Here is a 24,559-nt window from a genome sequence, read left to right as displayed (position 1 = left end):
AGATGTCAGCATCTACATCTTGCAGTGTTGCTTTAAACTTTCAATTTTTTCGCTTACAAATCATTGGAAAAGGTTTACCTTGGACAATGAATTTAGACTTTCCTTGGGGGAGAGGACAGAAGTCAAAGAAGAGACAAGTTCAAATCCAAATTGATTGCCTTAAATAGTTGGGAAATCTGTGTGTAGCAGCACCTGATCATGGTTTTGACAATACTATATAGAGGTTAAGGTAAAATGAGCATAGTCCAGGTGAAGTTAAATGCCCCTTTTTTATATTCAAGAAAATAGAGGAATTACCTAACTGAATCTGGTTAAGAATAATTGCCTTGTTCAACAGTCTACTGTGAAGAAGGGTTAGTTTCAGAATGAATAATGTCATGCAAGAGGATTTCTGTGTGGTCGTAGGTTGAATGAAGTATTTGTTTCTCTGTGAAAATGCCAGCACTGAGGAGTGAAAAGCTTGTACTCAAGAGGTTTGTTTAAAAACTGCCTTTCTGTGAAGGATGGATTCTGAAGTTGCCATCTATTCACAACCCAGATGATTCAAATAGATGGTTTTCCTCAATGTGAGAGGAATTTTGACTTCGGTTTAGTGTGGAAAATCCAGTCACACAAGGGGAAGTCCCAGAAAATGTCTTAAATACAGCTGTGACCAACAGAAAGCAGTGAAGATAATGTAAAAAGTGAGCTTGGTTAAGGAAGATTTCAGGGTAGAAGCTTCCAATTAAGAATGCAGGACAGATTGATTTTATTTTAATTATATTTATTTTCCTTCTGCTATCATGTACTATTATTTTACCTATAACTTCTTTTTAGGCATGTGTGCTCTGGAATCTTGCTCTGGTACAACTCACTCAGTGTTTTATTGCTGAGGTACGTTTGACCTTAGATGAAGACACAGCCACATTCAATTTTTTTTCTTGTTTTGAGCCTCTCCAATGTGTTCCTTATTTTTAAAGGCTTTTTTTTTTCTGTTAAAAATTGGCCAGTTTGGCACAAAGCATGTGAAAATTTGTTTGTTTTAATCTCTGTCTCTGGTTTGATTTTTGTGTTGACAGTCATACAGACTTTTAAGGGGTATTAATTTTCTGTCAACCATAATGTGTTACTTTCGAATTCTTTCATTTCTTGGGGTGAAAGGTAGCCAGAAAGGATTACTTGACGGTTCTGTCATTCCCTAACTGTAGAACCGGAGATTTCTAGGATACCAAAGAACAGTGCTTTCTTAGAATCACAGAATCATAGAATAGTTAGGGTTGGAAAGGACCTCAAGATCATCTAGTTCCAACCCCCCTGCCATGGGCAGGGACACCTCACACTAAACCATCCCACCCAAGGCTTCATCCAACCTGGCCTTGAACACCGCCAGTGATGGAGCACTCACAACCTCCCTGGGCAACCGATTCCAGTGCCTCACCACCCTAACAGGAAAGAATTTCCTCCTTATATCCAATCTACACTTCCCCTGTTTAAGTTTTAACCCATTACCCCTTGTCCTGTCACTACAGTCCCTGACAAAGAATCCCTCCCCAGCATCCCTATAGGTGCCCTTCAGATACTGGAAGGCTGCTATGAGGTCCCCATGCAGCCTTCTCTTCTCCAGGCTGAGCAGCCCCAACTTCCTCAGCCTGTTTTCATACGGGAGGTGCTCCAGTCCCCTGATCATCCTCGGGGCCCTCCTCTGGACTTGTTCCAGCAGTTCCTTGTCCTTTTTATGTTGAGGACACCAGAACTGCACACAATACTCCAGGTGAGGTCTCACGAGAGCAGAGTAGAGGGGCAGGATCACATCCTTCGACCTGCTGGTCACGCTCCTTTTGATGCAGCCCAGGATATGGTTGGCTTTCTGGGCTGCGAGCGCACACTGAAGCCGGCTCATGTTCATTTTCTCATCGACCAGCACCCCCAAGTCCTTCTCTGCAGGGCTGCTCTGAATCTCTTCTTTGCCCGATCTGTAGCTGTGCCTGGGATTGCTCCGACCCAGGTGTAGGACCTTGCAGTTGTCATGGTTGAACTTCATAAGGTTGGCATCAGCCCACCTCACAAGCGTGTCAAGGTCCCTCTGGATGGCATCCCTTCCCTCCAACATATCAACCGGACCACACAGCTTGGTGTCATTGGCAAACTTGCTGAGGGCGCACTCAGTCCCACTGTCCATGTCAGTGACGAAGATGTTAAACAAGACATCAAGTAAAGATTTGGTGATGGTCTGGAATATATTATCCTTCCTTAGGGAAAAGAGTTGAACTATTACGTTGTGTACTTGTTCAAAAGCTTCAGTATCTTCATTAACACAGCATAACCCATTTCTATAAGGGATATATGTGTATTTTGCTGATAGTCTACTAAATATTTTGCTTCACTGAGGTTTGTTAGTTTACGCTATGTTGTGAGCTACAGATTTACTTTGCTTGGTGGGTGGATTCAGGTTAAAAAAAGTACACAACTGCAGGATTGCTGGGTTTATGATTCAGTAAATTGGTAAGGAAAGAATATGTCTTGTACATACTAATTCGTAGTCCTGAGATAATTGGAGAATGTTATGCAGTTCAGTACAGGAATGGCATTGTCCAATTCACTTAATTTTGTATCCTTCCTGAGGTGTTTACAGAAATATTAAAAGGAGCCAAAATTCAAGAGCGTTATAAGTAGAATCCTTTAGATACCCTTTCCACAGTGTTTTCTTTACCCATCTGATGCTGTGTAATGGTTTACGGTGCCCCTGGAGAATTAGCATTTGATTCATACTGAAGTAATGTATTTGCTGCGCTTTGAGTAATTTCTTTCAAATTAGCTCTGCTTTGAGCAGAGAATTGTACCAAAGGACTTTTAGACTTTCTCTTCTGTCCCTTCCAACCTGAATTATTCTACCCTTCAGTTGCTTTGTACTTTGCTAATGCAATATTTAATTTTGCAAGACCCTTCAGGAAAGGAGTTATCTTTGGTGTTGGTGCTGCCTAGCAGTTGCCCTCCATTAGGGAGGATCTGTTGAAAAATACTAGATCTTTTTTTTAAGTTGTGATGCTATTAGTTTCTTGAGACTTAACCCCTTTTTTTGATTCCACTGGGGTCAGAAGACATGTGCAAACCCATGTTTATTTAACTAATCTTTAACCCACAGCATATTTTCAGGTGATCACTATTGGAAGAAAAAAGGAGCATGAATGTATAAATACATATATATGGTACATGAAAAATGAAACAGTCTGGCCTAATGTTTTATTTTAAGCAGAAGAGGGGATACAGTGCCTTAAAGTGAAGCTAAGTAGGGCTTCAGAGTGGTTTTAAGGAAGGTAATTAAGACACCAATGGTCTTTATATGTAACTTAAAATCCTTGCTGAAATTGTATCTTCCAAACAAAATCATAGTTTTATATAAGACTTCGGTACTGAATTTTTTAAAAGTACTTAAAAATGCAAATCATGAGTGGAAAACTTAAAGAGCTAAATAACGGAACTTTATTTTCGTTTTTAAATGTGCGCAAATCTATTGTAATGCATTTCTTCATGGTTTGATGGGAATAGATGTGAAATTAGAATGCTGCTGGGTCCCTCTAGCGGTGTGAAATACTGGGTAATGCTTTCAGGTGATGCATAGAGGATGATTTGTATTGTGGAAGACCTTAGAAATAACGGTTATAATTGGCATGTGAAATTGAGTATTTTTTTCAAATATTCACTAGTAGTGGAAACTTTCAGGTATGTCAGGTTTGGAGATAGTATCTGCTGTGTAAAAATGATAAATGTGTAGCTGGTCTGAGCGTGGAAAAATCATAGAATCATAGAATAGCTAGGGTTGGAAAGGACCTCAAGATCATCTAGTTCCAACCCCCCTGTCATGGACAGGGACATCTCACACTAAACCATCCCACCCAAGGCTTCAAAAATGGTGAGAGATTACTTCCATGAGAGAGAAGAAGAGATTGCCTTGATTTTTATTTTTGGGAAAAAATTCCTCTGGTGGACCTATGCACCTTAAACTTCTGGTTTCACGTTCAAACATAAGAAAGATCCACCTAACCCTAACTATTCTGTGATTCTCTCAAATGTTTAATTCCTTTTTCTGTTAGTGGCAGTGATTCTGAGATCCTCAGTTAAGCTCCTTTTAGTGGTAATAACAAAATTCAGTTATTTTTATCATGATTAATTTCTTCTTTACTTTTTGGGCTGTAGCAGGGAATAAATGTGTGTTTAGTTTTTATGCTGGATAGCCCTGTTTCGACCAGGACCCCATCAGAGTCTCCAAGTCTATATCTTTACATAAAAGGAATGTTGAAACTTTTTGCTACAATTTAAGGTTTCTATTAATAAAAAGTTAAACTAAACCATAGTTAAGTTGTCATTCTTCCTTTTGTTGTCTGCCCTTGCAATATGAAAGATGCAGAACTTCAGGGAATAAATATAGGTATATTATGATTTTGTAAGTGACTGTCACTTGTCTTATTTTGTATTTTTATTTCAGCATGAGAAATTAATATTGAATGTCCCAGTGAGATGTGATAAAATTACTTTTTTTTTTTTTTTTAGGTTTTCATAAAGTACAGGCCACTTAAAAGATTGGGAGTGGGAAGAGAGATTAAAATAAGTATCTTGGAATACAAATGAAATCTGTTACATGAAGGCAACTCGCATGATTTTATTTTATTGCTGTATATCATAGAATCATAGAATAGTTAGGGTTGGAAAGGACCTCAAGATCATAACTGTAGCAAAATAACTGACGCTAGTAAACAGAATTATTCCTTTTTTTTCTTAGAGACTTTTTTCATAGAACCAGCATCTCACTTAAAATGTCTAGAAATAATAATATAATCATTTCAATACTAATAAAAAAAATCTTGGGAGTAATAAATAGGTGATATTCTAACTGAAAGTGGGGCACCAAGAGTGAAAAAGGAAGAATAATGTCATAGGAGAGCTGCTGTTGAATAGGCACAAAGGCCTAGTTTGTCATCTGGCTTCTTGCGTTGAAGGGACTTGTGAATGCTTTTTAACAAGCCCCATATCCTGACTTTGCTTTCATTCTGTTTCAGTTCTCAAGGCTGTAAATGTCATGTATGTTTATTTTTCTCATTCTAGTTTGTTCTTAAACTGTCCTTATTTCTTAGGAGTAAATGGTCACTACTGGATTTTAGAAAGCTCTTTAGCACGCTGAAAGCTCCAAATGAAATGACGTTTGGGCTGGGAGGAGGGATGGTTTTTTTGCAGCATGCTTTTTCTTGTGCAAATGTAATGCATTCTTCATTCTTCACCACCTTCTTTCCATTATAAATACATTACTGAACCTTGCTTTGGTAGGGCCTCTGAAATTAGCCTCTGAAATTAGCATCTCGTTTCGTGACTCGTGATAGAAAGAGGGTAGGTTGACATTCTCATATTAATCATGCATATAAATGAATTTTCTGCTTGTACCAGGAGGGAAATGCCAAGTTTCCATCACACAACTGTATCATTCAGTTTACCAGTCCTTCCTGCAAACTTGCCTTTGCTGGTCTGCCAGAACCACAAAGGGACTGACTTTTGTATCCTTCATAATTTATCTGTGAGGAAAAGGAAACCGCATGCATGGATGTTATCACTGTTCCTGCAGCTGAAGAATCTATGTGGGATTTTTTTTCCCCTCTCCCCCACTCCCCCTTCCCTGAAAGCTAGCTATTTTCTTTTTCAGCCTCCCTTTTACATTAATTACCTGTCAAACCTCCACATCTGACTTGCCTATTCTTAATTGTCCTGTGGAAAACGTTTAGCTGTTAAAGAGAGAGCAATTTACTTTCAGGGTTGGCGTAGTCCCTCTGAATTAGCTGTTCTGGAACTGCAGAGGGCTGGCAAAGCTCAAAATATATTTTCTCATTTGGAAGTCATTCTAATCATTGCGGATCTAAATGATAAGGTCAAGCTGTTCTTACCTAACTTGTGTTCAACATGTGTAATGAATAGTAGTTCAAAGGGAAGGGCAAAGCCCTGATCCTGGGGAGGAACTATCCCCCAGCATCAGCACAGGCTGGGGGCTGACCATCAGGAAACAGCATGGCAGAGAAAGGACCTGGGGGTCCTGGTGGGCACCAAGTTGAATGATGTGTCCTCGCTGTAAAGAAAGCAAGTGGTGTCCTCGGCTACATGAGAGGAGTACTGCCAGCTGTAGAAGGAGGTGATCCTGCCCCTTTATTCAGTGCTGGTGAGGCCACACCTGCAGTAGTGCTGTGTCCGGGTCTGGGCTCTACAGTACACAAAGGAGACGTGGGCATAGTGGAGAGAGTCTGATGAAGTGTCAGGAAGATGATTAAGGGGTTGATTAGGAGGGTCTGAAAGAGCTGAGACTGCTCAGCCTAGAGATGAGAAGGCTCAGGGGGGATCTCATAAATTTATATGAATACCTGAAGGTATTTATACCTTCAGAAGAGGATAGAGCCAGGCTTTTTTCAGTGTGCCAAGTGCCAGGACCAGAGGCAATGGGCACAAACTGAAACACAGGAGGTTCCCTCTGAACATGCGGAAACCTTCTTTCACTGTGAGGGTGACCAGTACTGGCACAACTTGCCCAGAGATACTCAAAAGAGTATCTGGACATGGTCCTGGGCAGTGTGGTCTGAGTGGCAGAGATGATTTCCAGAGGTCCTTTCCTGTGTCAGCTGTTCTGCCATTCTGTAACAGCAGCACTGCTGCCAGGAGGGCTGGAATACAGCAGGCTTTTGTTTGTTTGAATTACATCAGCTGGAGCAGTGCTCTTTCTTCTTTATGAACACAAATACAGGTGGAGTGCAGGCATGTTCTGCCAAAGATTAACAGGTGGCGTCTGTGACAGACTTATTTGTAGCATGACAACAAAGCAGCTGTTTGTTAACTATAGATCTGTAAAAGAGTACTTATGATCAAGAAAACTGTTTGCACTTCTAGAAGAGTGCTGCTTTCTCCTACTCAAATGGTTGTTTTACTGAGATTTAATGAAATTCCTGGATTTTCTGTGTGACTGGACATTTTGGATCATTTCATGACCTAAATATACCCATTCAATATGATTTTATTTCCAACCTAACAATTTCTGTTCTGAAATGTGGTTTTAAGGGACTGGATCAAAACTGAAGGGGGTAAAACTTCTTACTTGAAGCCTACGCTGCATTAACAAGAGCAGCTGTATTCCTCCCTGCTTCTCTGTTCTGCAGGGTAGCAGTGCTCAGACTGTAACCTCATGTTAATGGATGTGGTTAGAAATATTAGTACAGTAATGCAGTGTGGCAGAATCTATTTGCATGCTGTACTCATGAATGTTGCTTTATAAGCAACCTTTATCATATGGAGTATACCTCCTTAGATAACTGATCAAGATACTGAAGTTTCCATCTTTATATGAAGTGTTTCAGCCACATCTAAAAGAATATTCCAGTTTTGTCAGTTTAATCTCTGTTAGCTGAGACTGTGAAATGCTCCTACATTTTATCAGATATTCTGTGTTAGTGTAATTGTCAATTGTGTTCAGAGGTGCTTTATTAGTGTAGATTGGAAATAAATATATTAATGAGCTAATGTTGAACAGAAAGTACATTAGAACTTCAGCAGGGAGAGAATTTATGTGGATAAAGATTTATCTTCTGTAGAATCAAACTGCCTTCACTGGAAATCACTGAGTTTTTTAACTGATGTTGTTAGCAAGACCACATCTTTCCCAGTAAAATATTTTAGACTGACTAAAAGAACAAAAAGTGTAACTGCTTACTTCCACAATTTCTAATATGCCATGTTCTTAGAAGGACAAGAGGTCTGTACTACAAAGGTGAGCTCATTTTGGTATTAAGGATCTGCATTTTTGGAAGTGAGCGTCTTTGCACTGACTTTCTTACCTAATAGATTTTTTCTTTTTTTTTCATATGACTGATCTTGGGCAGAATGGGGGAATATCAAGATTATTGACTGCTGGTTATATAAAACTGCTGTTTGGGGTACTGCTGAGAAGAAAGTAAAGGTTAAGCTTGGTGTTACGGATTTCAGAATGAAAATACCTGGGCTAAACTGTGTGTAGTTTGATCTTCAGGTTTCTAAAACACTTTAAGTATATGAAATAGTATTGAACATAAGCTGGCATCAGTTATTTGAATAAACCAGTAATGAGAGTAAAGCACAATATTCGCATTAATCTTTGAAAACAGGCTAAACCAATTTTCTGTAGTGCTGTCGCTGTCCTGGAAAAGGGAATTACATGTGCCACGAAGGTAAATGTGGTACTTGTCTGGCAGAAGAGAGATTCTCAACATGGTTGTCTGCAAATACCCCGAAGTCTCTTGAATGTATTTAAAAGTTTGCCACTAAAGTTAGAATTTCTGAGCTTTAAAATCTGTGTTAAAAGTTATTTGTATGTACTCAAAACCTACTCATAACTCCTGTATCAACACAATTACTGATGTGCTTTTGCTGGTGTACGTATCTTGTGCGATTCGCTAGGGACAGTGATTGGATGTGTATACCCGAGAGCAGTTCTCCAAAAAGAAGCTTTGTAGTACTCTGTGTTTTAACACAGAGTTTCCATAGTATTGCTGTCCTTTCAATAGCAGAGTTACTTAAAGATAAGTTTCAGCTGTGATACAAATATTTCTTTTTCTTCACAGAAAAGATTTTCTCTGTATTTACTGTTAATGAAAACACCTGTATTTGTGGCTGAAATGTCTGACACACACAAAATTGCATCCTTTGTTGTACCAGACTTCCCTCAACAGTCGTCTTTTTGGTAAAGGTTTTTTAGAGAGAGTATTTATGTTCTTGTTTTTTGTAGCAAATTCTGAAATCGAGGTGTCTGTGTCTGCGAGAAATGTGAGAAGGTTGCTTAGTTTCCAGCGATACCTGAGATCTTCCCGTTTTTTCCGTGGTATCACTGTTCCAAATTCTTCAAACATTTTAGATGATGATTATAATGGACAAGCAAAGGTTGGTTGCTTGATTTTTATTTTTTAAGTATGTCTTTTAAAGTGTTTGCTAGTATATAACTACATTTCATGTTAAAGTGCAAGCAAATAAACACTTTAGGCATGTACATTTTTATATATGTGTATTTTTATTTGTGTGTGTGTATAATTAAGTCCAGCCAAAATTTTCTAATGTTTTCTAACAAACTCCTTTAACACCCACAAGTTTACTGGGATAATTTTAGAGCTTGCATGGCTAGTGTGCTATTGATTTGTTTGTTTATATAGAAATAGTGAATGTAGAATTCCCTTTAGTAATTGAAGATAAACCGAAGAAAGGAAAATGTATTTAAGAAACCTAATGGGTCAATTTGTTCCTCCCCACCCCACCCCACCCCCCCCCGTCGCTGCCCCATTTTCATTTTCAGTCTAACCTCCCAAGTGAACATCTGGAAGAGTGACTACCTACTAGTGGAAACTCAATAAAACACAGTCAATGGATTTATCAGAAGATTATTATGCCAAACTGAGTTCTTTAGTAGGCAATGTGATAGCCATAATATGGCTGTGCTGTAGTAAAAGCAGGTACTGGGAAGATGGATGGTACTAAGAGACCATCTAGTTGGATGACAGTCTAGTGTACTGGGGACAGAAGATGGATAGTGCTGAATGGGAGTGAGCAGCAAAGGTTTTTCAGGTTATTCAAGATCCCAAAGGCTGTCATAACACTTTTTGTGTCATCTTGGAACAGAGAAGCTATGTACTTATAACACAGTGAACGTATCCATGTTGACCATGACCAGGCTGCAGTATAGAAAGAATGTGATAAGCTGGAGGATGGATTTAAAAAATGTGCTTGTTATTTAATAGTAGAAAGATCTTGTTAATGCTCATGTTTCTTCTGGTAGCAGGATTTTAATGGCTGATGGAGAAAAGCTAGAACGTATAATTGGATCACAAAACAATCTAATGAGGAGAGGGCGAGTAGCTGTTGTAAAACATGCCAGACAGGTATTTCTGATAGCAGTAGGGGAGACAAAAGATTGTGACTGCTGAAGTTTGGTGTGAGGCCTCATGTACTGTTGGCTCCTTGCTGTTCTTCATCCTTCTTGTTGGAAGAGCAGTTCATGTGGCGCAGCTGTGAAGTGCTAGTTCAGTGCAGTAGAATTTCAAAAGCCATTTTGTTGAAAAAGAAATTAAAAGCTTAGCTCATATGTTTGGTAAAGCATATATATATGTAACTTCTACAAACAGCAAGGGAAAGAGGGAAAATTAAGTGAATGACTACACAGAGTAATTCCCTAGCTCATTGCAAAAATTGAAGTGGAAAAAGTGTGAATACACAGTCATTCTGTTATACTGTCTCTGGTTTTAACCAGGTTTTAAATTGTGTCTTATTTCTTTTAAGAAATTGACTGAAGGATGAAGGGAAAATCACCAACCAGTTCTGTCAAGGCACTTCTCAGATTTCTTCAGCTTTTAAACTTGTAACATGTGTTTTTAAGTTTTTCAGTTCTCAGACAAATTTATTCTTTCTTTGTATGCAGAAATCATAATACTTGCATCTGTCTCTGAAATCTTAACTACTCCTCTGGGTTACAGGAAGATAGGCATATATTGAGGAAAAAAAAATGACAGCTTTTGTGTTTTCTTTCAGTGTATGCTGGAGAAGGTTGGAAATTGGAATTTTGATATTTTTCTTTTTGATAGACTGACAAATGGTGAGTTTATTTTTGCCATTTCATTTGTGGTTTATCTCTTAGCATAACTATATTGCTGTTGCATTGCAGTATGTGATTGCTTGTTCACTTAAAAGCACGTATTTCATCAGGCAGTACTTTTTGATTTAATAGTCTTTAATCTAGTTCGCTCTGTTAAAATACTGGTACTGTCAGCACTGGTAATAATGACAGATTTGTAGAAGGGGTCCTTGTACTTTGTAGGTTGCTGTTCTCGGATAGTAATTTGATATAAAGTAACAAATAATCTTGCCAACTTAGCCCTTTTTTTCTTTTTAATTATGGATTGCTGGTAATTTATATGGTTGTGTTCAAAAGGTCATTTATATTGAGCAAGTATTCTGATAAATTTAATGTTAGAATAGTTTTATTACTTTTTAGTGCAATAAGAATGTATGTTGGTTTGAATGCATAATTAAAATAGAATACCTAAAGAGCTAGGAGTTAAGGAAACAAGTAGCTGTACTCATAGCTTGCACAAAATGGAGAAAGGGAGAGACACTATCATGATTAGTTTTGTGCACCTATTACAAATAGTTGTAGGAACTACTGCAGTTGTTAAAAAGTATGATGTTATGGACAGTTAGAAAAGAGATCTGTGAATATGCTGGAAAGGAGGAGGGAGGGCTGATGCATTGGGTAGGGTGAAGTTTTGTATTATAGTCACAGCAATGGAAGCTAAATTTTGAATAGGATGGAAAGAGATTAGTGAGTCCACATCACGGCGACATTTGTGCCAGTGTGGAAAAGCAGACGGAGAGCAGCTCATGGAGGTTTTAACATCAGTCAAATGGGGTAGCAGAGATGTAGTTAGAGTGCTTAAAGTCAGCAGAAAGAGGTGAAGTTCAGAAAGGAAAATGAGGTGCCAAAAGGTAATTTTCTCTCCTGTTGTTCAAGGGATGCTTGGCTTAATCTAATGTAAAAGTAGTATCCTTGCAGTTTGATTTAAATGAATAAGAAAATTGATATAAATAATGAAAACAGCAAGATTTTTTTAAAATAGAAAGTTTATAGAGATAATAAACTTTAGATAACTGAATGAGAAAAAGCTATGTGTGCCAGTTAACTTGTTTGTAAGCATAGCTTACTTTGAGTTACTTTATCAGATGAGAGTAATCTTATACCATCCTTCTTATAAGAGGCCTTCTCTACCTTTAAGATAAGCTTTTTTCAAATACATTTTCGATACTACTACTACAGATTCTGTAGTGGAAGCTGTCCTATGCCATCCGTTTTGCATCCTGTCTCAGTCATTTTAGGAGGACATTTTGAACAGGCAGTCTTGTTCTTGAAAGTGTGTAAGGAGAGAATACTGTATGTAAAACTGCCCAGGATGAGCCTTTAAGAAACAAATTAGTAAAGACTGAAGAATTGCAGGTCTTATTCTGTAGAAGCGGCATGCACGTGCAAATATATTAAGCCTCTTAATAAGTGAGATTTAGCAGGTTGTTTTGTCCTTGTGCACTTCAGTTTCTGCCTGTGCTAGGTTCTTTAGTTCCTGCTAAATGACGGTTGTCAGAGTCAATGTACCAGAACTGTGTTATCTACCACTACATATTGTTTGCAGAGTAAATAATGGGCAAGTTATTTCAAGTAAACATTTGCAGGCTATTGCTCCGACTCTTGCAGTTTTACTTGTTTTACCACTGCAAGTGATTAGAATATTATAGCTATGAGTAGACCACGTATATTGAAAGCTTGTAATAGTATACATTTCCTACAGAAATGTAATTTTTTTTCTTTTAGTTCTTGGTGAAATAAGAAATAGTTTAGATGGTGATAAAAATGAGAGCATATATATAATGTTCACTGATTGATGGTGTGGTTAGTTTTTTTTTATCTGATTATTTTTGCATTAGGTTTTAAGCTCTATGTCTATGTGATATGTTGCATTGTGATATTTATAAAGTTAAATACCATTGTAACAGGTTTGCATGTTGAAACCTTTTGCTTTTTTAATGTTCTGTAAAATTTTCCTCCTATCAGTTGGCAGTGGACAATTGGTGAATGCATTGTGATTATGCAAAAACAGTGGTGATCACTAGAGGAGATAGCTAATGGAATCTTGCGCAGTCAGATTTATGTATTTATAAAAAATTGTGTGGAGAAACTTGCTTGTATAATTTTCATGACAAATTTGTTTGAAATAATAAATTTCTTGTGAAAGAGTCACTGATTTCATGGCTTCCAATGAATTATTTTCATCTTATTTTTAGGAAACAGTCTAGTCAGCTTAACCTTTCATCTGTTTAATCTTCATGGACTAATTGAACACTTCCAGTTAGATACGATGAAACTTCGTCGATTTTTGGGTAAATACAGCTTTTTATTATGATGAATATTGCTGTTTATTTGCATTTTTATACCTTAACTGAATTGCTGGTTACAGTTTAACAATAAAGTTTGGAGAATACTGATGCAGTCCAGGTTTTGCAGTGATTTAAATTGTATTGAGACACTCTCTGAAAGTTTCTGTGAATATAGAAATCTCCATGTTAAATCCAAGCAAGTATTAACAAGTTTAGAAGTTTTGTAGCAGATACTGTATTGTATTAAATCTAAAAACCCAGGAATATATTTGATACTGTGTGACACTTTTTGGGGGGAAGGCTGGAGAGCTCCTTTCTTTGCTTTGATTTTTCAGTTCCATTTCAATCTTAATTTCCAAAGTTCATTATGTAGATGCCAAACTATATTGAACATGCCAGCTTGGCCATATTTTATGGTACCAATTTGATGTTACCTCTTGTTTGCTCAAACCCTCCTACAAATAAGCACTGTACTGTGGGCATACTTTCTTCATGGAGTGCAAGACAATTTTATTTGAGTGTTGGGGCCCATGGCACTGGAGTGCTTCAATTGGAAGGAATTGTGTGATACAGAATATTTGAACCACATGGTACTGTCACTTCGCAGCTGAAGAAGCTGTCTTACTACATCCCTGTACCATAGACACAGATGCTGGTGTGAGACTTCTTCAGTTCTTTTGTGACATTGCCTTTTATTCTGTGAAGCAGGATGCCTTTATTATAATTTTTTGACTGAGCAGCAGAAAGAAGTTTCTGGTCCCTTTTAGCAGGCTTTCACAATGTCATAGAAAACAATTTTGTGGTTGCGAAGCTGTCATTTAACAAGGGAGAAACCACATTTGGAATACTTTTCTCTTTCAAAGAAGGGAACGTTTTTGTTTTCATTATTTAGTTCTTTCAGCTGTAAAAAACTTCGGTTGTTTTGCATTTCATGTTATTTTAAAGTTGTCTCAGTTCCTTCCAGTTTCAAAAAGGTAGATCAGCTGACCTGCGGGCTCATATAGTGGATGTGAAGAAAATTGTGATAGAAATCTGGTCTGAGGCTACTTAAGTTGTAACTCTGTGTTCTGTCTTTCTCATCTTCCTTCTTTCCTGGTTAGCTGAGATTTAGCAAATGACAGCGCTTGAAGGACAGGTTAGGAATGACTGAATCAGTTAACTGGTTATCAAAAGATAATGATAGTCTGAACTAGGAATAGGTGAAAGGGAGTTCTAATGCAGGTTAATAGAGATTGAAGACGCTTATTTTTGTTACTTTCCATATGAGATGTCAGCTATATGTTGAGTACTACTGACATTACACAATGGTTACAAGTATTTTGACTTCTCATGAACCACAGCTCTTCACAAATACCATGGCAGCAATATTCCAGCATTACAGTCACGATTATGTTAAAGGTACTGGCTTGTGAACTGAGTAGGAAAAGAGGTTGTGGGCATGTCTGTTTGAATGGGACTGACAGCTTGTAGTCAGCTGGGAAAATGTTCTTTTGAGGTTTGCTTAAAAGAGCTAATGTGTCATATCAGGCAAAACTTTAGAATATAGTTTGATTGCTGTGCCTCAGATCTTCTCCCCCTCTATACTTTTTGACACTACTGTCACTCTTTGTACTCAAATTAATGTTGATGTCCTTTGAAGTGTTCTACCTGTGATGTTTAGAGACAGCCGGTGAGATGGAGGAAAGCCAGGAAGAAGTTAAATAGGTAATATTGAATCTAGAAGTGGTTAGTCAGACCATCATCTAAATGATACTCTTTTCCAAATTGTATATAGGCTTAATTTTGCCTATAGTGAAGGTGCCTAACTTTGTAGAGGTGGCTTACCATGACCACTCTCCTGAAAGGGAAAGAAAATCACTTCATATGACAGGAAAGCAGTGTCTTAATTTCTCTGATCCTGTCTGCTTTCAATGCATGATACTTTGGTCTATAGCGTCATCTCCATTTTGTATTTCAGGTTGCCTCGACATTCAGGCAGGCTAGCTTATCAAAGGGAGATTTTTCCTGGGAAGTTCTCAAAGTAAAAGCATCTCAGGTTATATATTGATTTCTAGTTGTTTAATTTTTGCTCTGAAATGACTTTATATGTATTTGATTTCTTTTAGGAAATACTGGTTCCTCACATAAAAATCTTTCTATACCCGTGTTGTGGTTCAACTGACAATTTATTGACTTAGACACTTTTATGTGTAACTTGTGATATTGCATATTTCTGTGCCTAACAAGGATATATAAAATGGTACATGAAAAATTGCTTTTTTATTTGAATTTGGATTTTTGTTATTTTCCTGCAGTTATGGTTCAAGAAGATTATCACAGTCAAAACCCTTACCATAATGCAGTTCATGCTGCTGATGTGACTCAGGCCATGCACTGTTACTTAAAAGAGCCCAAGGTAAGGGAGCATTCTCACTTTGACATTACATGGATGTACAGAAATACATGTCTTTATGTGTGTGTGTGCATATAAGTGGATTGTGTGCACATATATGTGCATATGCACACATTTTTTATATGTACACATATGTGCATATGCACATTTTGTTAAAAGCAACTAAATGTAAAAACTCAACAGAACAACCTTTTGAACACAAAAAGGTAATTACTCTGTGTTGCTAGGACTGTGGGTTCACACTTAGCAGTATGCTTTTCTTTTTATTTCTCTCCTGAGCTGACATCGTCTTTTGTGTGACTTTGTGCTGAACCAGAGTAGGAAATTAAGATTGCAGAGCTTTTCCCCAAGACATTTGCATAGAATTGCAGTATGAGTCAGAGCGGACAATAATAAACCTGTGTGTTTGTCATTTGGGGGGGGGGGGTGTGTGTGGTTTGGTTGGTGGTTGGGTTGTTTTCCTGCAGAAGCTACTGTTACCCTTGCTTTGCTCATCTTTGATGTTCATTAATAGTATGCTTCTGCTAGAGGCACCTTATAGAAAGACATCAGGATTCTTTTTGGCCTTCTTATTAATACAAGGGCAGTGTGACAGACCTTAAGGAGTTGACTGTTTGTTTCTTAACTACATGGACTGCTGGCAGTCTGCTGTAAGTGATGTCGGACAATTTCAGGGCTAAATCCTGTCGTGTATGACATTGAAAACTGTAGCACTCTCTAGCCAGGTGAGGAATTTTCTACCCTGATGCAGCTGATCCCCAGTCTGGGGTTCTGTTGAACAGCCTAGCTCTACATTCTGTTTCTGAGGTATAAGTTCTGGATCCATGGGTGTTTTTAAGAGGCTCTTTGCCCACTCCTCCAACTCAGTTTCTCAGTGCTGCTTTCAGTTTAATTGTTGGTGCAGCTGATACACGATGAGCTTTTTTTATGGCACACAGTTTGGAAGCTCTGAGTGTTTTTTATTTAATACTTGTGATGGAAGTTTTATAGTTCTTCAGATGCAAGCATAGACTTTGCATTTTTAGTAACATACAACTACTGGTTCTGTTGCACCAAAGTGTATTATAAGCACATGAGGCATGATAGATGGTGAATGCAACAGGGAATATGAATTTCTGTCTTCACAGGGTGTTTGCTGCATTTCACTTTCATGCAGGTCAAACTGTCCTCTCTGGTTTAATTACTCAATTTAACTTGCAAGCCTCCCAACCAGAAGTAGTAACAGCAGTGAAAATAAAGTCCTTACAGTTTCATGCCGAGTTAATTGACATGCACATGCTTCTTAAAAATATTTATTTTTGGCAGATTTTCCTCTTTCTGTTCTTTGCCTGGTAGACTTTGAAACAGAATTTTATGTAAGAGTAGAAATCCATTCTGAACAGTTCTGAAGTCTTCCAGAGCATTAGTTTCTTTAAAGATAGAAGTTTTTTATAGTTTTTAAAATATAGTCTGTATCTAAAGCAGAATTGACACATACGGACAGACTTGGTAAATGAGATGGAGAGCTAATTTTAAGAACCTGCTGCTTTTACAGGATCTGGTTAGGAATAGTCTTTCATTAGCAGCCAGAAAGCAGAATTTTCTGGGCCAGCATTTTTAAAAGACTGAACCTTCCTATTCAGAGAGAAAAATGCTTAAACCATTGTTGAAATTCTGTAGGGGAAATAACTGTGAAAGTCAGTGGAATTAGTTTTATGTTATTAAAATTTTCTGTGTTTCTATTGGCTGTTACTCACCAAAAAGGAAACAAAAATGCAACATCCGTGCATTGTTTTTCCTATGGGCACACTTGCGTTGTTAACAGAATTACATTTGTCATTCTTATCTTGCAGCTTTCCAAATCTTTAACTCCATGGGATGTCCTGCTCAGCTTAATAGCAGCTGCCACACATGATTTGGATCACCCAGGCGTTAACCAACCTTTCCTAATTAAAACAAACCATTACTTAGCAACTTTATATAAGGTAAGGGCAAAATTGGTTGCTTTGTTAAAGCCAGGTTTGGAGAATGCCTGAGGAGTACAGCTTAGCTAGTGGTAGGTTTGAATCCAGACATTGTTTCCACATCATTGGTTATATAAAAAAACGAATGTGCAAGCTAGCTAAGTGTTAGAATCATAGAATAGTTAGGGTTGGAAAGGACCTTAAGATCATCAAGTTCCAACCCCCCTGCCATGGGCAGGGACACCTCACACTAAACCATCTCACCCAAGACTCTGTCCAACCTGGCCTTGAACACTGCCAGGGATGGAGCATTCGCAGCTTCCCTGGGAAACCCATTCCAGTGCCTCACCACCCTAACAGGAAAGAATTTCCTCCTTATATCAAGTCTAAACTTCCCCTGTTGAAGTTTTAACCCATTACCCCTTGTCCTATCAAGTACAGTCCCTAATGAAGAGTACCTCCCCAGCATCCCTATAGGCCCCCTTCAGATACTGGAAGGCTGCTATGAGGTCTCCATGCAGCCTTCTCTTCTCCAGGCTGAGCAGCCCCAGCTTCCTCAGCCTGTCTTAATCAGCCTATCCTAATCTGTTAATGATTTGTGAGTTTTAACCTCCCAGGGAAGTGGGGTGAAGATAAGAAAGCAAAACACCACTCCCAAAATCCAGTGAAACTGTTTGGTACCACTCTTAAGTCTGTAGCTCTTCAGTTTAAGAAAAAGTCATTGATTAATACCTGTAATATCCTTTTCATTTGCAGAATACCTCAGTATTAGAGAACCATCACTGGAGATCAGCAGTGGGGTTGCTGAGAGAGTCTGGTTTATTTGCACACATGTCATTAGAAAACAGGTATGTTTAAACAAAGTAGTATAGATTAATTGAAGCTGTAAGCAAGCTGTCACTTCAGTAAGTAAGCCTTGCAAAACAAGCTAAGTTACTGCAGTTCTGAATACAAAATGTAGACTATGATCTATTTCAAGAATTCCTGGATACCATGCTGTTGGAGTAGAGCAGTTTGTGGTGCAATGCGATCTGTGGAAAATAACATTTACTGTAAGCACACTGAAGATGTGTATTCATATAGTCAAGCACCTGTTTGGATTAAACTTGGCAGCCTTTTGACATTCTGCCACCACAACTTTAGTTTAAAATAGACTCTCTTCACCTACGTGAACAAGAAATAAGCTTTAAACAACTGGCTTGTATATTTTTAAGGCAGAAAAGGGGGAGGAGTGGCTAAAAACTGGTTTAGTCTTTCTGAATGCTACTAATGAAACATCCTGCTATGTCTATGGATGTAGGAATTCTTCAGAGAGGGAAAAACAACTACAAAAAGAAAAGAGTTCAGTGGAAAGGCTGGTTATACAAATGCAAATGTGTGTATTTGTATAACAAAGAATATGATAAAAAGACATGTAAAGATAGTGATGGCTGGTTTTAATTATGCTTTTTAAATGTTTGGTATCGCTAATTGCAGGCAGCTGATGGAAAGTCAGATAGGTGATCTCATTCTTGCCACAGACATCAGTCAGCAAAATGAGTATCTGTCCATGTTCCGATCCCATCTGGATAGAGGAGACCTATGTTTAGAGAATCCGAACCATCGTCACTTCATTTTACAGGTGATCTTTTTGGTAATATTTTTGAAAACAGCATTTTAGTGTCTAAAGTCATTTAATTAAACTGCTAAGTATTGTTTCTGCCAGGCTATCTCCTCCTTTCAAAATGAAGTAGAAATCTCTTCTAGTCATTTTGTTGCATTACAGAAAGGTTGTTCCCTCCTCTTCAATCTTTCCCTCTCCCAGCACTCCTCTCAAGTGATGTGTGTTGGTAAGTCTGGTAACTTTGAGCTGCAAAAGCAGGGAGAGCTGTTTCCAAGACAAGATTTAGTTGTTCTGAAGACTCCAGTGCAGCCTCAGAACTGAGAAATGCTTTGTCAGAACATATTTCAGGAAAGGAAAGCAGTACTGTTGTGAATCAGTTTCAGCTGTGCTAGAGAGTTTAGCAAACCTTAAAAACAAAAGCCTCGTGAGTCTCTTGAGGTTTATAGAAAAGTATATTATTAGGCTCATATTGTGGGCTATAAAAGAAAGTGGATAAACAGATGAGAAGTTGTCTTGTGCGAACCAGTACTAAAAACATGAACTTTGGAGCCAGAAATAGAAAATGCAGTTTGCTTACTTTGTCTCTCTTTTTGAATTTCTTGTCTCCTGTACTAGTGAGTATACTAAAAATAGTGCCACCAAAATACTTTGACTTGCCTGCATTTCCATATTACTCAGAGATGATCATGAGATCTGATAGTTCCCTGAGCACTTTTTAGACATGATTACAGAACATAACTTTGCAGAGAAGCACGAATGGTAGGTAGGTTTGGTATTCACAAAACTTAAAATAATCTGCTGTCAGGACATAAATAATTACATATGCTTCTGTTGGACGGAATGGTGATCTAATGCTGTATGTTAACATACTAGATGGCTTTGAAGTGTGCTGATATTTGTAATCCATGTCGGACGTGGGAGCTGAGTAAGCAGTGGAGTGAAAAAGTGACAGAGGAGTTCTTCCACCAAGGCAAGTAAGAGTAGAAGTACCTGCTGGTACATAATGTATACTGTGGAGAGAGCGATCATGAGTCATAGCTGCTTGCAAATAAAGGGATTTATATTTAGGACTAGTAGAGATTTACAGTGTGGGATTTTTCTTTTGCTTCCATGGGTTGTACTCCTTGCAAAAGGTTAGCGTTACTAAAACCCAACAAAGAATCTGCTTAGGATCTGAACCTGGAACGGGTGGTGCAGTAGGTCCCTCAGCCTGAAAGGTGCTTCAGGTGAATAATTATGCTCACTTCAAATTTACCCAGTGGTTTCAGTAAATCACAAAGTTATATTCATCATGTGTCTTCAATATTTAAACTTGAGCTGTGAGGCCTGTTGATAAGCAGGTAAGAGCTAGAGAGAGGAGATGTTTAGTTACTGTGCAGTTAAGGTGAATGCCTTATGTAAGCAGTTAATAAAGCTTTTGATTGACAAATGGAGTGAATTTTCTCCATGATTATTAACTTTATTTAATACAGTGTGCTGCTCCTTTCTTGAGGCTGGTTTAGCTGACTTGAGTGAGACCTGCTAATCTGTGCGTGGATACAACAAATGGGGAACAGACTGCATTTTTTTGGTGCTAATCACATGAAGCTTATTCTTAGATAAAGGTGATGGGGAAGCAGAGCAACAAATTGCCTTTAGTAAGACATTTCTGAAGACTAAGCTGTTCCCTGTTGCTAAGGAGGATTTTAATTTGTCATTTCTGTGGCAGTCTAGGAGGTTTTGCAAGAAAGTATGTTAATCCTTCAGGAAAACTCCGATTTGATGGTTTTTGTCTGATGAAAAAGTCCTGTTAGCCTGACTGATAGTCCTACTTGCTTTCTGGGGAGATGGGTGAGAGAAATAAATGCATTCAACCAGCTGCAAGATACCATCCTTGTTAACCAACTTGCAGAACTCATCTCTGGTAGTGTTTGGCTCCATTTGTGTCCGGATGTGATGACTTAATGGTTTGTATTATATTTCTGTTTCCTTAGGAGATATTGAAAAGAAGTATCACTTGGGTGTGAGTCCACTTTGTGACCGACAGACGGAAACTATCGCCAACATCCAGATTGGTAACTGCAGTTTGATGTGTTTCAGTCGATTTCCTTCAGGATGCAATTTGAATGAAGTACCTCTTAGATACGTTCCCTAAAGGCTGTCTCTGTGTGCGTGGCAGCATTTTGTCACAAAGAGCAGGTTTTCCTAGTTTGCTATATAATGTTTTTCCCTTGAATGGAGTGTTTATGAAAGGGGCTGCACTGGCAGGCCTGGAGGCTGAGCTTGACTTGGATTTAAAAGAGTAGAATGACTTCTTACAGTTACTTTTAATAAAGTTGCTTATGTAGATTGACTAGAACTCACTTAAAAGCATAAAGAAGGAATATAACCACAAACAGTGCAAATTAGTGCTTTAAACTAGTGACAAAACTTGGCCTGTTCAATCAGCTGCACTGTTTTAATTTAGTGTGTTAGGAAAGCATACATTTCTGTAGTTGACAGTTTCAGTTTTGGTTGTCTTACCATTGCATTTTTGGTTCATGGAAATAGACACTATAAATACACACAGAAATGTGTCTGTGAATGTTTGTGTGTTAAATGTTTTGTGGCCTTTTGGTTTAAAAATTTCTGTAACGTATTTCTTAGCTTAATATTGTGATACCCCCCCCCCCCCCCCAGTTCTGTCTGTCTGTGGGGCAGTTTGATATAAAATCTTCTAGAAATCTTCCAGGTTTTCTAAATAAGTGTAATTTATTTGCTGACATTTAGATTTGCTCCCTTCAGTGTTGTCCAGTATTTTCCTTTATTTGGTCATTGTGGTGAGAGAAAGGAGGCTGATTTATAATCCATTGTGGTTCTGGGCAACGTGATCTAATTGAAGATATCTCTGCTCACTGCAGGGGGTTGGACTAAATGACCTTTGAGGGTCCCTTCCAACCCAGATTATTCTATGATAATATGACTAGTAAAACCTTACACATTGTGAGAGATTATCTTGTAAAGATAGCTTTTAAATGCGTGGTGGAGCAGAGTGGTCTGATGCACTGTGAATTATTTGCTACTAAATATTATTTAAAATATTAGGTTTGAGTGTTTTCTTTTTTTCTGTTTTGTTTTCACCTGGCTCTGTTTGCTTGTTTTCAAAGGGTTTATGACCTACTTAGTGGAACCACTGTTTGGGGAATGGGCCCGGTTTTCCAACACGAGGCTGTCGCAGACGATGCTTGGCCACCTGGGACTGAACAAGGCCAGCTGGAAGGGGGTGCAGAGGGAACAGACTGGCAGCGGTGATGATGTTGACCCCGCTTTTGAGGAAATGGACTCAGACATATTACCTCAGGAACCTCGACTGTCCTGACCTCAGTCTTCATGACAAAACTGCCTCTTTCTTCTCTTGGTATCTGCGTGGTTGGATGAAAGGAGATACTTGCCAGCCCAAGGCTTTGGTAAGATGATAAACCGATGCCAGCATTATTTATTTCCAAGTTTTCCTTTGACACAGACCATTTGAACTAGAATTTTTTTAACCTGCAAGACCTGAACACAGAGCAATATGCATACGCCTCAGTTGGTTTTCGTTCGGAACCTTGAATATGCAAAGCACAGCAGTGACTGAGCCTCGGAGGAACAGTACGAAAACTTCGTTGTGCCAACATGGCTTTGGGGTTGTTTGTTTCTTTTTTGTGATACTTGGAATACGCTCTTCAAATCTAAGACTTGAGATGGATTGTTCCACTTTCTTGGAACTTAGCAAGACTTGGATAAATGTGTTCAAAGCATACCTTCCACTCAGTCCCTGTTTTAATACCGAAATGTGAAGTGCCCATCCTCTGCTGCCTCTGGCAAGACTTGATGTTTACAAATGTACTCTGAAACTATCGGTTCTAGACTTAACCTTTGCGCATGGCTGTGAAGGAACCACTTGACTTGGGGGTTTGTTTTTCTTTTGCTTTTTTAAAGGAAAAAGATCAAAGCGGAGACTGCAGCTCATGTTTCTTTGGATGCCAGAAAAGCCTCCCATTTGCCATGATTTTGTTTGTGCACTGGGAACTGAGCATTCATCATAGAGCACAGCCAAGCTTTCTTCCAGTGCTATATGGGAATGCAAGTTTTTTTTAACGGCGGAAAACACTTCTGAATCTGGGAAGGGAAGGGATGGGATGGGAAAGGGGGGTGGAGGGTGGGAGGGGAAGCGTCCGAACTGCATTGCGATTCTGCAGTGGGAACATCGCATGTTGTTTTCACTCGTGTACACTTGAACTGCACATGCAAGAAAAAAAGGTGGAATGTCTAAAACACCATAACCAGCTCAGGGTATTTGCCAATCTGAAATAAAAGTGGGATGGGAAGCGTGTCCTTCAGAACAAGGGTACAAATGCCCCTTTCGCTGCAGCGTGTGTGTATGTGTGCGTGTGTGTGAGTATGTTTGGGACGGGGGAGGGCGGGAGGGCACCGGGAAGGGTTTGAACGGCAACATTCTTGTTTTGTTCTTTAGTTTTTCTTTATTTTTCTCTTTATTTTCTTTTAATTTATTCTTCTAGAATGTGACAATTTCATGAACAGCCACACTGGGGAGGAAACTGTAACAAATTGCTACAGATGCCTTAAACTATGCACAAAGCTAAGTGACCAAATTTGTTTTTGATTTGAAACGTAATAATAATGGTAATGAAACAAAAAGTGCATTGTTTACGTATTCCTCCCTCTACTGAAACATTACCCACAACAATGGGGTCTCGATGGGAAAAGCAGAAAATGTTTTTTAGGGCAAAATTAAAGGACTAATTTTAAACTTAAAACATTCCATTTTTGTAATTTGTTTTACGTTGGTTTAAGTACCGTAAGCACAACTGTAATCTAGTTTGAGAAACTGGTGCTTTCTTTTAGTTCATTTGTATTTCCCTGTTATTATTGTAAAAGACTGTTTATTAATTCTGTTTACAGTTTGTTGCAACAGCCATTTTTGGGAGCGAGCTTCAGCGTAAAGCCATTTGTAAAGGCTTTGCCATATTCATTTTAATATGTGCCTGTTGCTGTTAACTTTTAATTAATAAAAAAACCCCTCTTTTCACATCATGCTCCTGTACATTTGAGTTACAACCGTCCAGCGTTATGGAGAGGTAGCTAAGGTTGCAGTCAGCTTCCACTGTAAAACAGCCAGCTTTTGGATCTGAAAATACTAGTCCTCGTATGCCAAAATGGATTGCCTCTTGGAGCTTGGCCTTTTACTGTTTGAAAAGCAAATACTGACTTACCTGATTGTTTCCCTTCTAAAATGAAGTTGTTTTATTATTCTTTCATGTTCCCTGGAGTAGTATCATTAATCTCAAAGTGGCCATGTTTAAAGAAATAAATTTGTAATGAAACCATTTGTGTGAACCTGCGTGAACTTCCTTCCTTTGCTGCCAGTGCAAGTTCTTGCTGTCGTCTGACTTTAGCCGAGAAAGATCAAGTGGGATATATTGAGCTTTGGTTATAACCTGCAGTAACAGAAAAGCCGTATTTTAACAGGTTCTCTTTGAAAGGCAGACACCTTCCAGTGGTGGTTGGAGCTGTCAGAACAAAGAGGTAACTAACAGCTCTGCATGCAGAGTAACTTACTATGGAGAGACTGCAGCTTCCTTACAGCCTGTATGGATTTGTAGGGTCAAGTGTGGAAAAGTACTGATTCCTCTTCGATATTTTTGAATAAAACATGTGCTA

The 24,559-nt window shown here is 38.5% G+C and overlaps 1 protein-coding gene across 3 annotated transcripts in view; it reads left to right on the top strand.

Annotated features, from left to right (window-relative positions):
* Positions 1–23,010, top strand: part of PDE7A (phosphodiesterase 7A) — a 76,776-nt gene extending 53,766 nt beyond the window's left edge. For all 3 annotated transcript variants that reach the window (XM_065668360.1, XM_065668361.1, XM_065668362.1), the window contains 10 exons: positions 8,762–8,913; positions 10,549–10,612; positions 12,847–12,942; positions 15,234–15,334; positions 17,164–17,295; positions 18,031–18,122; positions 18,751–18,895; positions 19,751–19,847; positions 20,851–20,931; positions 22,003–23,010. In XM_065668360.1, the coding sequence (XP_065524432.1) occupies positions 8,762–8,913; positions 10,549–10,612; positions 12,847–12,942; positions 15,234–15,334; positions 17,164–17,295; positions 18,031–18,122; positions 18,751–18,895; positions 19,751–19,847; positions 20,851–20,931; positions 22,003–22,214 (1,172 nt within the window). In that variant the 3' untranslated portion in view covers positions 22,215–23,010. The remainder of the gene's footprint in view (positions 1–8,761; positions 8,914–10,548; positions 10,613–12,846; positions 12,943–15,233; positions 15,335–17,163; positions 17,296–18,030; positions 18,123–18,750; positions 18,896–19,750; positions 19,848–20,850; positions 20,932–22,002) is intronic.
* Positions 23,011–24,559: the final 1,549 nt, after the last annotated feature.

This window comes from Lathamus discolor, chromosome 2, assembly GCF_037157495.1.
Source record: "Lathamus discolor isolate bLatDis1 chromosome 2, bLatDis1.hap1, whole genome shotgun sequence".
In the NCBI taxonomy this organism is placed as follows: Eukaryota; Metazoa; Chordata; class Aves; order Psittaciformes; family Psittacidae; genus Lathamus; species Lathamus discolor.
This window is presented reverse-complemented; position numbering and strand designations above follow the sequence as displayed.